At 41.8% G+C, this 18,746-nt stretch overlaps 1 protein-coding gene across 4 annotated transcripts in view; it reads right to left on the bottom strand.

The window, feature by feature from the left end:
- EFCAB6 (EF-hand calcium binding domain 6) overlaps positions 1-18,746 on the bottom strand; it is a 474,908-nt gene that overhangs the window by 166,650 nt on the left and 289,512 nt on the right. For all 4 annotated transcript variants that reach the window (XR_004540188.1, XM_033953069.1, XM_033953071.1 and 1 more), the window contains exons 20-21: positions 15,195-15,291; positions 5,079-5,197 (exon numbers count right to left, since the gene is read on the bottom strand). Coding sequence is in view for 3 of the 4 variants with exons in the window: in XM_033953069.1 (XP_033808960.1) it covers positions 5,079-5,197; positions 15,195-15,291 (216 nt within the window). In the remaining variant the exon portion in view is untranslated. The remainder of the gene's footprint in view (positions 1-5,078; positions 5,198-15,194; positions 15,292-18,746) is intronic.

Here is an 18,746-nt window from a genome sequence, read left to right as displayed (position 1 = left end):
CAAATTTCAGATCATTCTTCAAGCTTCACCAGGTCTTTCTTCATGTTATTCCCACTATCGGGTATGTCTACTCTATTGCAGATTTTGGTATCATCCGCAAAGAGGCAAATTTTACCTGACAGCCCTGCAGCAATATCGTTTATAAAAATGTTAAAAAGAATAGGCCCAAGAACAGAACCTTGAGTCACACCACTGGTAACATCCCTTTCCTCAGAGTGATCTCCATTAATCACTACCTCTGTTGCCTTACACTCAACCAGTTCCTGACCCAGCCCGTCACTATAGGACTCATCCCGAGGGCATGGAGTTTATTTATTAGATGTCTGTGTTGAACACTGTCAAAGGCTTTGCTAAAATCTAAATATAACACATCTAGCGCACTCCCTCTATCCAATTCTCTGGTCACCCAGTCAAAGAAATTGATCAAATTTGTCTGACAAGATATACCTCTAGTGAATTCATGTTGCCTCTGGTCCTATAATACACAGGATTCAAGAAACTTGACCAATCTCTGTTTTAAAAGTGTTTCCATTAATTTGCTTACCACAGAAGTCAGACTTGCCAGCCTGTAATTCCCTTCTTCTTCTTGCTTCCACTTTTGTGGAGCGGGACCACATCTGCCCTTCTCCAGTCCTCTGGTACCACTTCTAATTCTAGAGACTCATTGAAAAGGTCTACCAGAGGAGCTACCAGAACTTCCCTAAGTTCCTTCAGCACACTCGGATGTACACCATCCAGCCCCATCGCTTTATCTATTTTTATTTTAGCTAGCTCCTCACGAACAAAACCCTCTGAAATTTGATCAGGGTCTACCACTCCTCCATCCCTATTCACGTTTGTCTTCTGTATTCCCACTCCCAGCACTTCAGCCATGAACACAGAGAACACTGGCATGGGGTTGGAGAGGGCAAAATGGGGTGGGGTGGGGTGGGTAAAGAGGCTACAAAATAAACCCACCAGGACATTTGAAAAAAACAAATGCCTGATTGAGTGGGAAAACTGAATCGAATTGAAGAAATTTTCCCTGAATTTTGGAAGCACTAGTTAGAAGGTGGTCCTGTGTTAACTCCGTATTAGGCAGTTAGCATGTGGTAAGTGTAATGAGTTTGCTGGATAACTGTTCTATGCCCACTGACTGCCCTTGCCACTTCTCGAGGGGGAAAAAAAATCAGAAAAGTTTAACACATGGAAACAAACTACTGCAAGACCCCTTAAAATGGTCACACAGTAACCAGTTTCTATGTATTAATTACAAGTTAAGGGCTTAATACTCTTTAGTGAAAGGTCCCCTACATGTTTATTTTATGAAGTATATAAATTGATCCGAGGACAAGCAGGCAGCATATTCTCACATGTGGATGACTTTATCCAAAGAACCCAGTATTTATTTTTACCTGCTTTGACTTGGTCTAAGTCAAAATATATAAGTGCAGACTAGGCAGCCTGTTTTAGGTTTTGGTTATACCTACTGTATGACTATGTCTAGGTCGGCCTACCTCCCGTCCACCTCCCGCCCTTTCCCTTCCTCTAAAAACGCCTCTTTTCGCTCTATGTGTTTAGAGGCAGGGGAAAGGCCTATGTTGGTTTTAGATACGTTTAAAACCAGCTTTGGTTATGGGTACTTGGACGATCAGGCTTTTTGATCGTCCAAGTACTCATTTAGGCCAGTTTTTAGATGTTTGTTTTGTTTTTTATGAGCCCCATATTGTTTAATCTCTAGGAATCTTTTCCTCCTAGTCCTCCTTGAAACATCTGGAAAAATAGATATTTTACAATCCAAAAAAGACTTCTTTCATCCTAAAAAAAAGGTGAAGAAGTGCTTTATCCTGTTGAAAAACAAATGTCACCAAAAGGGTCGTACACAAAATCACTCTTTCTTCAGAAGTTTCCAAAACATTAGAAAGATCCAAAGTACTTAAAGAAGAAAACTCAGTTGAAACAGGAGCTCCTAAGGGAGAGGGTTTTTTTTTTAGCAGAAACCGGCAATAAATATATTTTATGAAGGGGTAGAAGCCCATTTTCAGGGTATTTAAATACTTTCTTCAAAACTTGTAGAAAATATTCTTTGGAGACATTGTGAGTGTTTTGGGAAAATTCAAAAACCTTAAATTTAGCTGCTTAGTAAAATTTTCAAAGTTCTCCACTTGGGAGTTGGAGTTCTAGGGAGGGTATATTGGTGGGTAAGTGATGTGGATGAGCAGGTAATATGTATGAGTGTCTGGCATTTTGGCCTGTATGGGGGTGTGATTCTGAGGGGGGATTTGCTGCATTTTTATAGCATTGGGAACCGAAGGTGGTACCATAGGCTGCATTTGATTTGAGGAATACTGTCCCAGTTTCAAATCTGTCTTTGCATGAATGTGAGGGGCCTATATTACCCCAGGAAGTATAGCCTCTTTTCTAAGAAGGTGGAGAGAAGCAAGATGGCAATAGGATTTGTCCAGGAGACACACCTCCTTCCTCAGTGGGAAAAGTATTTTTCTCATAAGAAATATTCTACCATTTACTTTGTTTCCAACAAGACTAAGTCCAAAACTAATGGAATAGCTATACTATTTCAGTGGCATGCCAAGGGCAGGGAGGGGGGTCTGGACCGCTCTGGGTGCCATCCCTAAGAGGGTGCACAGCCGGACAGCCAGGTCCAGAACCTCCCGCGCTGCTCTAAATGAAGCAGTCGGCAGCCGCAGTGAAGTGCAGCAAGGTCCCACGATGACTGCCGTCTGCCACCTCTGCTCTGGCAGACGTAAGTGACATCATAGGGGGTGGACCAGCAGCCACAGTCATCGTGGGATCTTGCTGCAACTCCCTGGATCTGCCAGCTCACCCCCTCGATGTCACTTACCTCTTCCAGAGCAGAGGCGGCAGAAGCAGTCATCGCGGGACCTTGCTGGTTTGGAGGGAGAGAGGAGCATAGAAGGGTGGAGGGAGAGAAAGGGGGTCAGGATGGTATGGAAGAGTGGTGGAAGGAGAGAAATATGGGCAGATGCTGATGAAATTGGTGTGCAGGGAAAGGAGAGAGAAACATAAGGGGGAAGGATACTGGATGGAATTGGGTTGGAAGGAAAGAAAGGGAGCAGATGCTCATGGAATTGGTGTGCAGGGAAAGGATACTGGATGGAATTGGGTCGGAGGGAAAGAAAGGGGGCAGATGCTGATGGAAGTGGGGGGAAGGAAGAGGAGAGAGTGAAATGCCAGACCATGGGAGTGTGGGAGAGGGAAGGGAAGAAGAGGAGAGGAGAGATGCCAGATCACTGGAGGAGGGAAGGGAACAAGATGGATGCCAGACCAATGGGGGTGAAGGGAGAAATGGAAGGGGGAGCATAAAGTTTCTGGAAGGCGAATAGAAGGAGAGAAGATGCCATATAGAAGGGGCAGAGAGAAGGTAGATAGTGGATGAAAGAAAGAGAGTGACAAGAAGATAAGGAAAGCAGAAACCAGAAAAGACAAAGTAGAAAAAAATTATATTTATTTATTTTTTTGCTTTAGGGGAGATGCATCACTGTTTCTGTGGTGTTGCATTGTATGCAGAGTCCAGCTTCTTGGTGGTTCAATTTAACCTTTGTCTATGTATTTCTATTTTATCCTCCCTTTTACAAAACTGTAGAGCGTTTTTTAGCGCCGGCCATAGTGGTATCAGCTCTGATGCTCAGAATTCTATGAATTCTATGAGAGCTGTTACCACTGTGGCTAAAAACCACAGTACAGTTTTGTAAAAGGGGGAGGGGTTAGTTTCTGATTAGATATTCCATACTAGGCAATGTTCTGTGTGTTCGAAAGACATGGTTTTCTGTTAGGATTGACTGTGCAGGATTGATCTGTACTAGTCTGGCTTGTTTAGTTTTACAATGGGTGTATTGATGTTGTACTGCTCACTGCAGTATGTAAAATGCTGCCTTTTCCTAGGTACACTCTTGTGTGATGTGTGGATTGTTACTAAAATCATGTTTTCCATACAGATGGGGGGTATCAAAAAATGATGGGCCCCGGGTGTCACATAGGCTAGGTACGCCACCGATACTATTTGCAAATTTTTTGTCTCCCATAGTGAAGTATGTGGTGCAAGATAGAGAGGGGTGCTATCTTCTTCTGATGGTGTGATTGGGAGGACAATTGGATACTTTTTTGAATGTCTATGCCCCTAATTCTGACCAGGGGGTCTTTTTTCAAAACCTCAGCACCATCTTAAGAGACATGGCAGAAGAGAATTTGGTCAGATCATGTACCTATCAGTTTTTCTAGCCAATTCCTACCTAGAGAGGGGGGGGGGGGGAATCAAGGTAGTGGTGGCTAGAAGATAGCCTCCTTAGACCCTGACCATGTTCAACAGATAGAATGGGAGCCTCATGACTATTTAAGAGCATAATACATCAGCTGAAGTTTCCCCAGCTTCTATTTGGGAGGCACTTAAAGCAGTACTTTCTGGGAAACTTATAGCGCTTGGATCCCATGTCTTTAAAACGTGATTGACATCTTCTGCAGAATGCTCGTGAGCAGGCATGGACAATCTATGGTTCAGCATACCATCCCTATTGCACTGGAAATTCTTAATATTATTCCTTTTTCATGGTGCTTGTTTATTTTTGTGGTTTGATTGTCTGATTTTTCTATTACAAACATATTTGCTTGTAAATCTATTTGTAAAATGAGTAATTATTATTTTAGATATCCCAATGAGCCTGTTTTACCTAGATTTTTTTTTTTGTTTTATTTATGGAAAAGGAGAAATATCTTATTTAATCATAACTAATAAGACTTCACTCTAAGGCAGGGGTGTCCAATGTCAGTCCTCGAGGGCTGCAGTCCAGTCGGGTTTTCAGGATTTCCCCAATGAATATGCATGAGATCTATTTGCATGCACTGCTTTCAATGCATATTCATTGGGGAAATCCTGAAAACCCGACTGGATTGCGGCCCTCGAGGACCGACATTGGACACCCCTGCTCTAAGGGTTTCATAACTGTTTATTCACAATCTTCATAAATCTTTCATCGATATATCTTTTGCTAGATTCTTGGTAATTGTGAAATCTCTTTACCAATTAAATAATTACAAAGAACAAGAGTTTAGAAATACCATACCTTGCCCAAAGCTTATCAAATTCTGCTGATGTGATAGGAACCGCAAATCTGTATAATACAGTTTGTAAATCCTTCTTCATTATGATGCCATTACCATCACTATCAAATTCACGAAAAGTCTAGAATATAGAGCCATTATTATTTGTATAGGTTATCAAAACAGTAGAAAATAGAAACACAGAATAATGATGACATTTTAGAAACCATATGGCCTGCCTGATGAACCATCTACTCCACTGCTAAGTTCTATAATCCTTCCCTCAGAGATCCTCTGTGCTTCATCCATACTTTACTGAATTTGAACATTGTCTTTGTCTCCATCACATCTATTGGGAAGCTATTCCATGCATCCTCCACACTTTCCAGAGTTTCCCACAGGGAAACCCAACCACCATAGCTCCCCAATATCCCACCATAAAGGGTCCGGTGGCTCTAGGCCCTCCCCGCGTGGATCCAGCAGCTCCCCTCGGTCATGGGTCCGGTGGCTCCAGCCCCCCCCCCCTTCGATCGTGAGTCCAGTGGCTCCAGTCAGCTTTCCTCCCTCCTTGCCACTGGCACACATCTTGCAGAGTGCGCAAATCTCTACACAAGATTGCTGGATTGTGCTCGAGGCCTTCCATTTGCCGGGCTCCTCCTTATGACAAAACTTCCTTTTTTCATAAAGAAACGAAGTTGCCTCATAAGGGGGAGCCTGGCAGAGGGAAGGCCATGAGCATCAACGAGCAAGCCTGTGTTCGATGGCTCGCTCTGCAAGGTTTGTGCCAGCAGCAAGGAGGGAGGGAAGCCATCTGGATCCACAAGCCTCCCGGTCTCACTTTAAAAATTAATTAAGGTCTGCAAAGGATCGCTGGTCGCTGGTGCACTTTCCCTCTGCTGCAGTCCCACCCTTCCTTTGGCCTATCATCCTGTTTTGGGCTGGGGTGGATTGCGGCATTGGGAAAGTGCATCGGCAATCCTCTGCAGGCCGTAATTAGTTTTTAAAGTGAGACCGGGAGACCAGAGAGATGCTGGTTAATGGGAGAGAGAAGGGGTAATAATACTGGCCTTTGGGGGGCCCTTGATGTAGCTATTAGAAGTAAACAGAGGGAGGGAAAAACGAGGGAGGGTCCAAAGAGAGGGGCATGTGCCGGACTGAGGGGGGTGGAGGGGAAGAAATAATGGGTCTGAAAGCAGACAAGAGGAAGAGAGATGGTGGACAATGGGATGGAGGTAGGGAAAAGGGAGAGAAGTTGGACCCAAAGGGTTGTTTGCAAGTATGACGGATAGAGATACTGGATAGGAGGGCAGTTAGGAAGAGAAAGGGAGAGATGGTGGATCTGGGGATGGTGGGATCCATTACTGCAGCCGTACTTTCATTCTTCGGGCCACCAGCAACATGAGTGAAATAAACACGCTGCCTTCTACAGCTGGAAGCTTTCCCTCTGCTACTGCTTCCTGGCCCTGCTTAGGCGCAGTAGCAGAGGGAAATCTTCACTCACACTGCATGTGGCCCGAAGAGCCTTATTGGATCCCATGGAGGAGAGGAACGCAGGGGTGGAGCTCATTAGAGGATCTCCAGGAGGAGGGTGGGGGGGAGTGGCCATTAGAGAAATACTGGACTGCGGGGATGGAGATGAAAAAAAGGAAAGATGCCAGACCTCTGGAGAAGAGAAGGGGAGGACAGTGATGGAAGATGGATGGTGAGAACGGAGAAAGAAGAAAATGTCAAATGGGCAGGAGACCCTGGCAAGTGAGTTAACGGTTCATAGACATAATCACGGAAGACAAAGGCGCGCGCCGACAACTGAGCGCAAGATGGAGGCGCGCGCCGAAGAAAATTACAGTTTTTAGGGGCTCCGACGGGGGGCTTTGTTGGGGAGCCCCCCCACTTTACTTAATACAGATCGCGGCGGCGTTGTGGGGGGTTTGGGGGGTTGTAACCCCACACATTTTACTGGAAACTTAACTTTTTCCCTAAAAACAAGGAAAAAGTGAAGTTTTCAGTAAAATGTGGGGGGTTACAACCCCCCAACTCCCCCCTAACGCCCCCACAATACGGCGCGATCTGTATTAAGTAAAGTGGGGGGTTCCCCCCCACGCCCCCCGTCGGAGCCCCTAAAAACAGTAATTTTCTTCGGCGCGCACCTCCGCGCTGCGCTCAATTGTCTGCACGCGCCTTTGTCCCGGCGCGCTTTTGACCTGACACCGAGTTAACAGAAGACATGTTTTGAATAATGACCAGAGAACAAAAGGTAGAAAAATAATTTTATTTTCTATTTCGTGATTAGAATATATAAGAACTGAAATGTTTAGCCTACTGGTGCTGGTGTTAGACATTGGTAGGGCCCAGGGCAGAAATTTGGGAGGTGACCCCAAAGCTCTTTACTAGTCTGTGCCATCTTCAGCTTCCAGCAGACTTAGGGCTTTCTCTAGCCAGGGGGCATTTGCTCTAATTGCACTCCTTGGCTTAACACCATCCCTGGCATGTATGATCTTTATATTTTGTACTGTATAGGAGGAAATGAATCTTTTTATTTATTTGGTGTTGTACTATATGGAAGGTGTGGCTTCGTAGGATTTACCTGAATAAATGCATGTAAACCGTTCTGAGCTCCCCTGGGAGAACAGTATAGAAAACTGAATAAATAAAAAAAATAATAATAAAATAATTTATGTTTATCATTTTTGGTCAGTTATTATGAATTTGGCATTTGTGTTCTGTGTGTGTGACCAAGGTATTCTGTTAGGATTAATTTTCTATGTAGCATTCAGTTTTCCTGATAGTGGAGGGGATATTGTGAGGGGAGATGGGTTTTGCTGATCCTTTTTCTGTATTTGTGATTTATAAAATGACATTTGTACAGCATATTGTTCCTTTTTATACTTTAATATAATGATTTCAATATAAAATAGCTATTCAAGACTTGTGTGGATGGGATCAGATAGAGTCCTTGGGGACGGGGATAGAGTGCATGGGGATGGGAACAATTTTTTCCCCATGTCATTCTCTAGTGGTTTCACGAAGGTCTTGCCCTGTTAGAACATAAGAACATAAGAAATGCCTCCGCTGGGTCAGACCTAAGGTCCATCGCGCCCAGCAGTCCGCTCACGCGGCGGCCCATCAGGTCCAGGACCTGTGCAGTAATCTTTTATCTATACCCCTCTATCCCCTTTTCCAGCAGGAAATTGTCCAATCCTTTCTTAAACCCCAGTACCGTTCGCTGCCCTATAACGTCCTCTGGAAGCGCATTCCAGGTGTCCACCACACGTTGGGTAAAGAAGAACTTCCTAGCATTTGTTTTGAATCTGTCCCCTTTCAACTTTTCCGAATGCCCTCTTGTTTTTTTATGTTCTGAAAGTTTGAAGAATCTGTCCCTCTCTACTCTCTCTATGCCCTTCATGATCTTGTAAGTCTCTATCATATCCCCTCTAAGTCTTCTCTTCTCCAGGGAAAAGAGACCCAGTTTCTCCAATCTCTCAGCGTATGAAAGGTTTTCCATCCCCTTAATCAGTCGTGTCGCTCTCCTCTGAACTCTCTCGAGTAACACCATATCCTTCTTAAGGTATGGTGACCAATACTGGACGCAGTACTCAAGATGCGGACGCACCATTGCCCGGTACAGCGGCAGGATAACTTCTTTCGTTTTTGTTGTAATACCCTTCTTGATTATCCCCAGCATTTTATTCGCTCTCTTGGCGGCCATCCATATAACATAGACAAAGAGAGTGATATTGGAGAAAGCGACCATACTCCAGACCGTTTAAAGGGCTTAAAATAATGAAGTTAAATTGGCTAAAAAGCTATTTTATTCTATATTGATTAGGGATAGTTATCATTGAACTAAACAGTTATATTCATTGGTGAAAAGTTTGACAGGGTCATGTACAAAATTGTCTCCTGAAGCAAATGTCCTAATGATTTAGCAGAATTTTAGTAATAAAGTGAGATTATTACCTAATACTATTAAGACACATGATATTAGCCATAATTTAGATGGGATCAGTGGAACATATCTGATATACAGTTTCGACTCACAAGCTTCTTTTACTCTAGGAAGTTCTTGGGAATCTTTTAATTTATGTACTTTAATTTTATTATATAATACCATTATAGATACAAATGTTTCATTTTATAATCTTGATCCTATTCCATTGGATTGGTATAAACCATCTAAGCATGGCTTATCTCTCCTTCTACTTGCTATGGTAAATCAAAGTTTAAAATTAGGTATCAACCCCCAAATTGTGGAAGCAATCATTGATTCATTAATTCTGAAAAATTCTTCAGTAGATGCTATTGTGTCAAACTATAGACCTATAGCCAAGTTATCTTTTCCAGCAAAAGTAATAGAGAAGATTTTTTTTAAACAAATCTTATGAATACCATATCCATTACATGTAATGGAAGAGAACTTATGGGCAGAGAGCATTTAAGAGGAAAAATGGCATCACAAATGATACTAGAATGCAATAGTTTGTTTCTAAGTAACTAAAAATGTGAACATACCACATACTACTTTTGAAAATCTATTCAACAGACAGAAAAGTTTAAAAACAGTGAAATATATAATGTTATACATCATACACAGTGGGGCTGATGTTCAGAGTAGAGGATGACACGGCAAAAATTTTTCCCCATTCCCGCGGGAACTCATTTTCCCGTCCCATCCCGGCGAATTCTTCTCCTGTCCCTGCCCCATTCCTGCAAGCTCTTTCATCATCTGCACAAGCCTCAAACATTTTAAAATAAGTGTTCGAGATTTCGGTGGTAGAGAATGACATGGTGACAAAATTCATCACCGTTCCCGTCCCCGCGGATAACCGCGGGAAACCATCTTCATGTCATTCTTTAAGGAGAGAGGGAAGAATCAGAGTATGAATGGCCACAAACACTGACCTGCAAGCTTTGCTTTGAAGAATGCTGGCGTAGAAGGACCAAGGTTGAAATAGACACTAGAAAATGACATGGGATTATTTCCCGTGGTTATCCGTGGGGATGGGAACGGTGATGAATTTTGTCACCGTGTCATTCTCTATTGGGTGGTTAAGGCTGAGCTTACAGGAATGGGTCAGAGAAAGAGACAACACAAACTTGTGGGGACGAGACGGATAAATTCAGTTCCTGTGGGGATGGGGAAAAATTTGTCCCCGTGTCATTCTCTAGTTCAGAGCGATTTAAGCAGGCTAAAGAGGCTATGCCCCGCTTATAATCACTGCTCAACCACTGATATTCAGTGGGCAGTGTTGCTGAATATTGTCTCTGACTGGCCCCAAAAACCAAGTGGGTCCATTTGGTGCAGGCAAGTGAGTGTGCTGGGGAGTAGCCAGAGCTTATGTGGGTGCTGGTGATACTCACCAGTGGCCTGCATAAGTTAAGTGGATGAATTTAGGACAGTTCAAAAGCTGTCCTAAATTCATCTGCTTAGCTTATACAAGCCCTGGCTGAAAATTGGGCCAGGACCAACATAAGCTTTTATTTGTTTTGTTTTTTTCACATTAAAAAAAAAAAAATCACTTGTTCCCTCTTGCCCCCCAATAATGCCCCTCCCCCTAACCTATGACAATACCTCCTTCTGCCAGGCCCCGCTGCCTCATCATGTCTACATAGCCTCCCCCCCCCCCCCCCCAGAATACCTGGTGGTCCAATGGGGAATTCTTGGAGGCAAAGGCATAAGAGGTTGTAGCAGCTATTTTACAGAGGCAGTGAGAAGCACGGTCCCTTTCCCCAGTGACCCATTTCCAGACCACCAGGTATTCAGGTAGGCCCGAGAGGGCCTTCCTAGACATGGGGGGAAGGTATTGCCATGGGATGGGAGGAAGAGGGTGGGGACTCAGGATTTTTTTTATTTTAAAGGCTATTTAGCCAGCCCAATATTTAGATGGGGCCGGACAACTCTTATGCAACCCTGTTTGAATATTGGTTGGACCTGCAAAAGTTTCAGGTGGACAGGGCCACCCAGAAATATGCCCTGATATTTAGTGCCAATGCCTGGATAGGGCCCAATACTGAATATCAAGGCATAATTTAGCCAGCAATCATCAGTATTTTTAAAAATGCTGATCAATACCAGCTGAATATCGGGGGTGGATGGTGGAGTATACCCAAGGGCAATACTCATATGAACAGAATATTTCACAAGTTTATCAAGTTTATTAGATTTTAATATACCGACCATCAAGCAAATATCTGGACGGTTTACATTAGATTTAAAAAATTGACAGATAAGAGTAGAAACAACTGAAAAAAAAAAAAAGTATTAAATAATTTAAATAATGTATAGTGAACATTAAAAACAATAACAAGACAGGGAGAGGGGAGACATGATTGAGACGTTTAAATACGTCACCGGACGTATAGAAGTGGAAGATGACATCTTCCTTCTTAGAGGCCCCTCAACCACAAGAGGGCACCCGCTCAAACTCAGGGGCGGAAAATTTCACGGCGACACCAGGAAGTATTTCTTCACGGAGCGAGTGATTGATCGGTGGAACGGGCTTCCAGTGCAGGTGATCGAGGCCAGCAGCGTGCCAGATTTTAAGAATAAATGGGACGCCCATGTGGGATCCCTAAGAGGGTCAGGGCAAAACACTAGCTAATCTTAAGGGGAGGGTCTATAGTGGGCAGACTTGATGGGCCTTGGCCCTTTTCTGCCGTCATCTTTCTATGTTTCTATGTTTCTATGACAGTGAGGAGAGAGGGAATGGATGGGTAAAGTTACATTGTAAGTAGGAAAAGGAGAAAGAGGGGTTAGGGAAAAAAACATGTTGGATGGGGATAAGATATACTGAATGTTTATAAAAGAGCAAAATTAGATAGAAAAGAATTTAAGAGGATAGAAATTAAGTGGAAGAGAATGCATCTCGAAATAAAAAAGTTTTAAAGTTTTTCTTAAATTTGTCAAGGTTTTGTTCGTCACGAAGTGGTTGTGGAAGGGAGTTCCACAATGTCGGGGCAGTTACTGCAAAGTTTATTTTGCGTGTGTAATAAAATTCTTTTATAGACGGAATCAATAAGAGATTTTGATTTGAAGATCTCAAAGTTCGAGTAGAGCACTGAGGGATAAGAAGTTTGTGAAGATATGACGGCAGGTGAGAAGATTTTATTTTGAATGACAAAAGGATGATTTTGTAGGTGATTCGGTGCGTCACGGGTAACCAGTGAGCATCTTTCAAAGCTGGCGTAACATGATCATATTTACCTAGGTTATAGATGAGTTTTATTGCTGTGTTTTGTATAAGTTGAAGGCGGCGAATTTCTTTTTGTGGAAGGCCGTTGAGTAGGGAATTACAGTAATCTAGGTGAGAGATTATTAGAGAGTGAATAAGAATTTTGATGGATTCGGTTTCTAGAATTGAGGTCAATGAACGAATTATGCGTAGTTTATAGAAACATGTTTTAACTACCGAACTAATATGATCATGAAATGATAGATCTTTATCAATGGTAACTCCTAAGAGTTTGATTTTTGTCTCCATTTGAATTGGGATAGATTTGATAGAAATTTTATCTGGTAGAAATTCAGGATTTTTGATTAAGAATAGAAGACCGCGAGATTTATCTATGTTAAGAGAAAGTTTATTAGAATGAAACCAATCGTTTATGGAGTCCAGTTTATTGTTTATATCTTTTATGTCAGACGTTTTGGAAATATTGATTGGGTGAAGTAGTTGTATGTCGTCTGCATAGGCAAAGATCGTAAATCCTATAGATTGTGCTAGGGTTAAGAGGGGAGATAGAAAGATATTGAATAGTAAAGGGGAAAGAATGGAACCTTGCGGAACCCCATACGTTAATGATATTGAGGGTGAGGTTTCATTTCTGGCAAAGACTTTGAAGCTGCGTTCTTGAAAGTAAGATGAAAACCAAGATAGTGCCGTTCCTGTGATACCGCATTCTTTAAGTCTGTTTAGGAGAAGCGAATGGTCAATGGTGTCAAAAGCAGCAGATAGGTCGAGTGAGATAAGAAGGACAGATTTTTGGTGGTCATGATAGTAGTGTATGGTTGAAATAAGGCCTAGCAGAGATAGTTCTGTTGAATGTGATGAGCGGAAGCCTGTTTGACAGGGATGTAAAACAAAGGTTTTTTCAATGAATTCTGACAGTTGTGTGTGTATGATTTTTTCAGTTAGTTTAGATATTAAAGGAAGATTTGCAATTGGACGGTAGTTTGTTGGGAGAGAGGGATCAAGATTGTGATGTTTAATTTTTGGAAAAACAAGAGCAGTTTTCCATGTCAAAGGGACAGAACAGTTGGAAAATGATTTAGATATCATTTCCCAGAGATATGGACCAAAAGAAGAAAATAATTTTTTTGAGAAGAAAAGGGGAATGCTTTCAAGGGGAGTGTTAGTAGTATTGAGAGATTTCAATATTAGTAGTAAGTTTGCTAGTGAGGGCATTGTGAATGTAGAAAAGGTACTGAATGATAGAGTGGTAGAGTCATTGGTGATATGGGGGGAGGGAGAGGATGGGAGTGTTCCGAAATGTGTTCTGATATTCTTAATTTTATTGTCGAAGAAGTTTATTAGTTCTGATGCAGTGGGAGTAGTAGTTATGGGTAGTTTTTTAGTAGAATATTTTGATAAAGATTGAGCGAGACTGAAAAGTGTTGAAGAATTGTGAGTGGAAATAATAAGTTTGGCATAGTATTCCTTTTTTGCTTGTTGAATTGCTTTTTTATAGTAAGAGGATTTTTCTCTATAAAGCAATAGGAAATTAGGAAGGTTGGTTTTTCGCCATTTATGCTCTATAGAGCGAAGTTGTCTGCGTAAGATAGTAAGATTTTCGTTGTACCAGGGTTGTTTTTTATGAGTTAAGTTTGAAGTACATTTCTTTTTTTCATGTTGGGGTGCTAGGGAGTCTAGTAGGAATTTTGTGGAAGTGTACCAGCTGGAGGTTTGATCGTCAAGAGAGAGAGAAGAAAAGTCAGTGAGGTTTAGATTGAAATGGTTCTGGATGGATGTAAGAGTGATTTTATTAGTATTACGGATTGTGTATGTATCTTTTTTATTTTTATTTTGAATAATTCTTGAGGTTGAAGGAAAGTCTAGTTGCCAATTAATAAGTAGGTGATCCGACCATGGTACGGGATGGAATTGGATATTTTGAAATAAGTGGGAAGTAGATATGGGACTGAAAATCATATCTATTGTGTTGCCAGCCGTGTGGGTAGGCAAGGAAAAAAGAGGAGTTAAAGAAAGGTCGGAGATCAGCGTTAGGAGTTCAGAAGTATTGTGATGACTGGGCAAGTTAAAATGAATGTTGAAGTCTCCAAGGATAACAGAATCTGGATAATTAATATTGAATTCTGAAATAGTAGAGATAAGAGTTGAGAGAGAGGTCTTGTTGACTGGAGGGGGAAGATAGATTAGAAGAAAATACTGTGAATTTAAAAAACAACAACAACAAAAACAATAGATATCATTATTTTTCATATAAGTACCGTAATTCCCCTGATATTCAATGCTATTTAACTAGCCGGAAATGGCCGCTCACATGTTAGATAGTATTTAAATGGCTAACTGCAAATATTCAGCATGAGATAACCATTTATCTCCATTAAATATCTGTAGATAGTGGCTAAAAGTTAACTGCCTATATCGTGTGATAACCAGCAATATTCAGCGCTGGACGGCTAAAGTTTGGTGGGCAAACTGGACCACTTAAAGAGCAGTTCTATCTGCCCATTATAAATTTAACTGGTCAGCTTAACTGAATATTGACCTAACCAGTCAAGTTACGAGGGGGAGATGAAAAGTTCTCAACCCAACCAAGAAGAGAATGTCGTGGATATGGTTCAATCAATGATCTAAAAAAATGTCAAAACATAGAATTTTGTTTCTGCAAATTGGCACCTAAGACAACACTCTTTTCAGCTACAATGTCAAAATAACGCTCAGAATTTAAGAAGTTGGTTGATTGGGCTGAGAACTTTTCAGCAACTCCTCATATAGCTGGTAAAAAAAAAAAAGGATATTTATATGCCTTTCACCAGAAATGACTTGGCATTAAATACTTGGGAGGTCTGCCTCCCGCAGACAGAATATCGGGCCCAATGTCTATGGGTACAGTTTTACATAATGGACTGTAAAATGAAAATGTAGCAGAATTGAAATGAAAAATGATTTTTGCCTTACCCTTGCCAGGTCATGCCATCTGTTTCGGGCTTTGATTGCAAGATAGTAATGAGCCTGCTCACTAGCTAATTCAGTACTCTCTTTTGCCTGTCTTGGTCTCAAAAAGAAAAAAAATACAATAATCAACATTTTATGTATATTTCATTGTCCTTTCATGAATCCTTTAGATTTTATTATATTATTTATTATGGTGGTTATTTTAGAAACCATGAATGAATCAGCATTCAGATATATGTATTGTATACATCTCAATTTTTAGAAAGGTGGAATATACATACATTTACAAATCATGAATATGTACAGTATATATGGCAAGGCAGCATGATCTGGGCACATTTTCAGCAGGACAAGGGCTTGCATTCTGCATTTCTCAAGGGGAATGTATGTTTATGTCCTCCAATATTGGTCGCCGTACCTTAAGAAGAACATGGCGTTACTCGAGAGGGTTCAGAGGAGAGCAACGCATCTGATAAAGGGGATGGAAAACCTTTCATACGCTGAGAGATTGGAGAAACTGGGTCTTTTTCCCTGGAGAAGAGGAGACTTAGAGGGGATATAATAGAGACTTACAAGATCATGAAGGGCATAGAGAGAGTAGAGAGGGACAGATTCTTCAAACTTTCGGAAAATAAAAGAACAAGAGGGCATTCAGAAAAGTTGAAAGGGGACAGATTCAAAACGAAGTTCTTCTTTACCCAATGTGTGGTGGACACCTGGAATGCGCTTCCAGAGAGCGTAATAGGGCAGAGTACGGTACTGGGGTTCAAGAAAGGATTGGACAATTTCCTGCTGGAAAAGGGGATAGAGGGGTATAGATAGAGGATTACTGCACAGGTCCTGGACCTGTTGGGCCACCGCATGAGCGGACTGCTGGGCACGATGGACCTCAGGTCTGACCCAGCAGAGGCATTTCTTATGTTCTTATCAGGATCTACAGTTGCTATTGGGAATGTCTAAGTTAATTTAATGGCTTAAGTGGTGTTCTACTGAAAGGATTAAGGAAAGGCATTCCTTTAATTTCCCAATTGTTTTTTGGGTTTTATTGTTCACACCTCCCAAGTGTGATGCTGGCAAATTGGGAAATTATATCAGGTTCTGTAACTGTTAGCAGCTAGCTGCAAATATTCAGCAGGAGATAGCCAGATAATAGCTTGAACGGAACATACTACATTTCTAAAACTGTAAAATGGTAACATGAACAACCATTTGCCAGCCCATGTTCTACAACACCTTCAAAGACATTGGGGTCCTTTTATCAAGCTGCGCTAATGGGGCTAGCGCGTCGGACATTTCATCACGCGCTAACCCCCGCGGCCGGCTAAAAAACTAACGCCTGCTCAATGCAGGCGTTAGTGGCTAGCACGGCAGGTGGTTTAACGCACGGTATTACGCACGTTAAACCCCTACCGCAACTAGATAAAGGACCCCATTGTTTACTGTTTATGGACACTTGCTATACTACTACTATTTATCACTTCTTTAGCGCTGAAAGGAATATATAGTGCTGTATATTAACATGCAATAGACAGTCCCTGCACAGAAGAACTTACAATCTAATTTGGACAGAAAGGACATATAGGGTTGGGGAGTTTCTTGCAGAGAGAAAGATAGGATGGACATACCTGTAGGTATCTTACGGGGGAGTGGGATTTAGGAGTTGAAAGCAGTCATTCATAAAAATATCTAGGTAGTTTACAATGATAAACATTAACATAAAATAATTCCAATCAAATGACAGGAAAGAATAGAGAAAAAATAAAAGAAGGCAACTAAAAACTAATATACAAGAAAAAGAAGCTTGCATGTGTAATGTATGTGTTTGGAGGTTATACCCTGACAGCACTTCCAATAAAGTTTCTATCCAGGAAAGGCCAATTGAAAAAAACAAACAAAAACATACCAAATTTTTATTTCAGTTCAGCCTGAAACTTTTTGTAACAGGGTTTGACTTGGAGACCAAGGCCCCCATGTTCAAAAGCTTTCCGTGGCAGTAAGACTTGTTAAAGCAGTTTTACTGCCATGGAAAGCTCTCCTGCCGTATTCAAAAGGGTTCTCAATGGTTGCTACCGATCCTTGTAGTAGCCACTAAGAATCCTATGCAAATGCATTGCAAGGAGCTCATTAGTATTTAAATGAGCTCTCTTTGTGATGCACATAAGGGAACACCCCATCCTTTAAGGGGCAAAAATGTCCTAGCTGTCCTATGTGTGTTGTAGGCACCCAACACAAGCAAGATAGCTGTACCCATTTAAAAAAAAAAAAGTCAGCAGCCCCTTCTCTCCCTGGAAGCCTCAATCTACTTAGCTGCAGGACTCCCTGAAGTCACTGGCAGCTTAGGGGCTTCCCCTGCCATTCAGCTGTTTGGTGATTTCCCTACCACGAGCTAATTGTAGAGCTGTTGTGTGTGTGTTACACATGCACAACAGTTGCGCCCATTAAAAATAAAAGTCTGCAGCCCCTGCTCTCCTTACCAGCTCAGCGGATCGCAGCTCCAAAGAGAAGTTCCTGCTGAACCAGAGCATACCCAGGTAGGGCTGGTCTCAGTTAGGGCACTGGTCTTTGACCTGAGGGCTGCTGCGGGAGCGGACTGCTGGGCGCGATGGACCACTGGTCTGACCCAGCAGCGGCAATTTTTATGTTCTGTTCAAAGACAAAAGACACTAATAGTGTTGCCCGAACAGTTACTTCAAATAAAGAATCTTCCAATATTATTGACAAATCCTGTAAATTTCTATCCCCCTCCTGAGCTTGAGTTCCAATAGTCTGAAGTCCTCCAATCTAGAGTAATTGATAAAAATAAATCTTATTCACAGGAGGAATGGCTGTGGGTGAAAATTTTAATATTTCAATAAGATATTTTTTGAAGAGATCCAAAGGAGACATCCCCACAGGCTTAGGAAAATTTAACCCAAACAAGAAAACAAGTGGGGGAAGGAACTATGTACATCAGCCTTAGAAACAATAATGTTTATTGAATATAATCATGCATAAAAACCAATATGTATATAAACATAAAGTCCTTTTCCTTTGTTTCTTGTCCCGACACGTTCCGTGTTTCGGCCTCGAATAAGAAGCCTGCCTCAGGGGTGAAGATCTCAATCTACAACATACATGTAAATTTCACAAACCCAATCAAATAAATATAACATAAGAACATAAGAATAGCCTTACTGGGTCAGAACAATGGTCCATCAAGTCCAGTAGCTTGTTATCACCATGGCTGGAACCTGGGAACCTCCAACTCTGGCAAGGAGGCCAAGTTCCTGGAGGCGCTAGGGGCTTGCTTCCTGGGACAAATGGTAAGAGAGCCAACAAGAGGCAACGCCACCTTGGACTTGGTCCTAAATGGCCTCAAGGGATCAACAAAAGAAGTAGAAGTCATGGTCCCGTTGGGGACGAGCGATCACAACATGATCAACTTTAAACTTGACATCGGGAAAGGGAAACGTACCAAAACCTTAACCATGACCTTGAACTTTAAAAAGGGTAAATACGATCGCATGAGAGCCATGGTAGAACGGCTCAAGAAAAAGATGGACAAAATTAAAACGG

The sequence above is a fragment of the Geotrypetes seraphini genome, chromosome 7, assembly GCF_902459505.1.
Source record: "Geotrypetes seraphini chromosome 7, aGeoSer1.1, whole genome shotgun sequence".
Lineage (NCBI taxonomy): Eukaryota > Metazoa > Chordata > Amphibia > Gymnophiona > Dermophiidae > Geotrypetes > Geotrypetes seraphini.
Note: the sequence above shows the minus strand (reverse complement) of the source record. Positions and strands in the feature narration are given on the sequence as shown.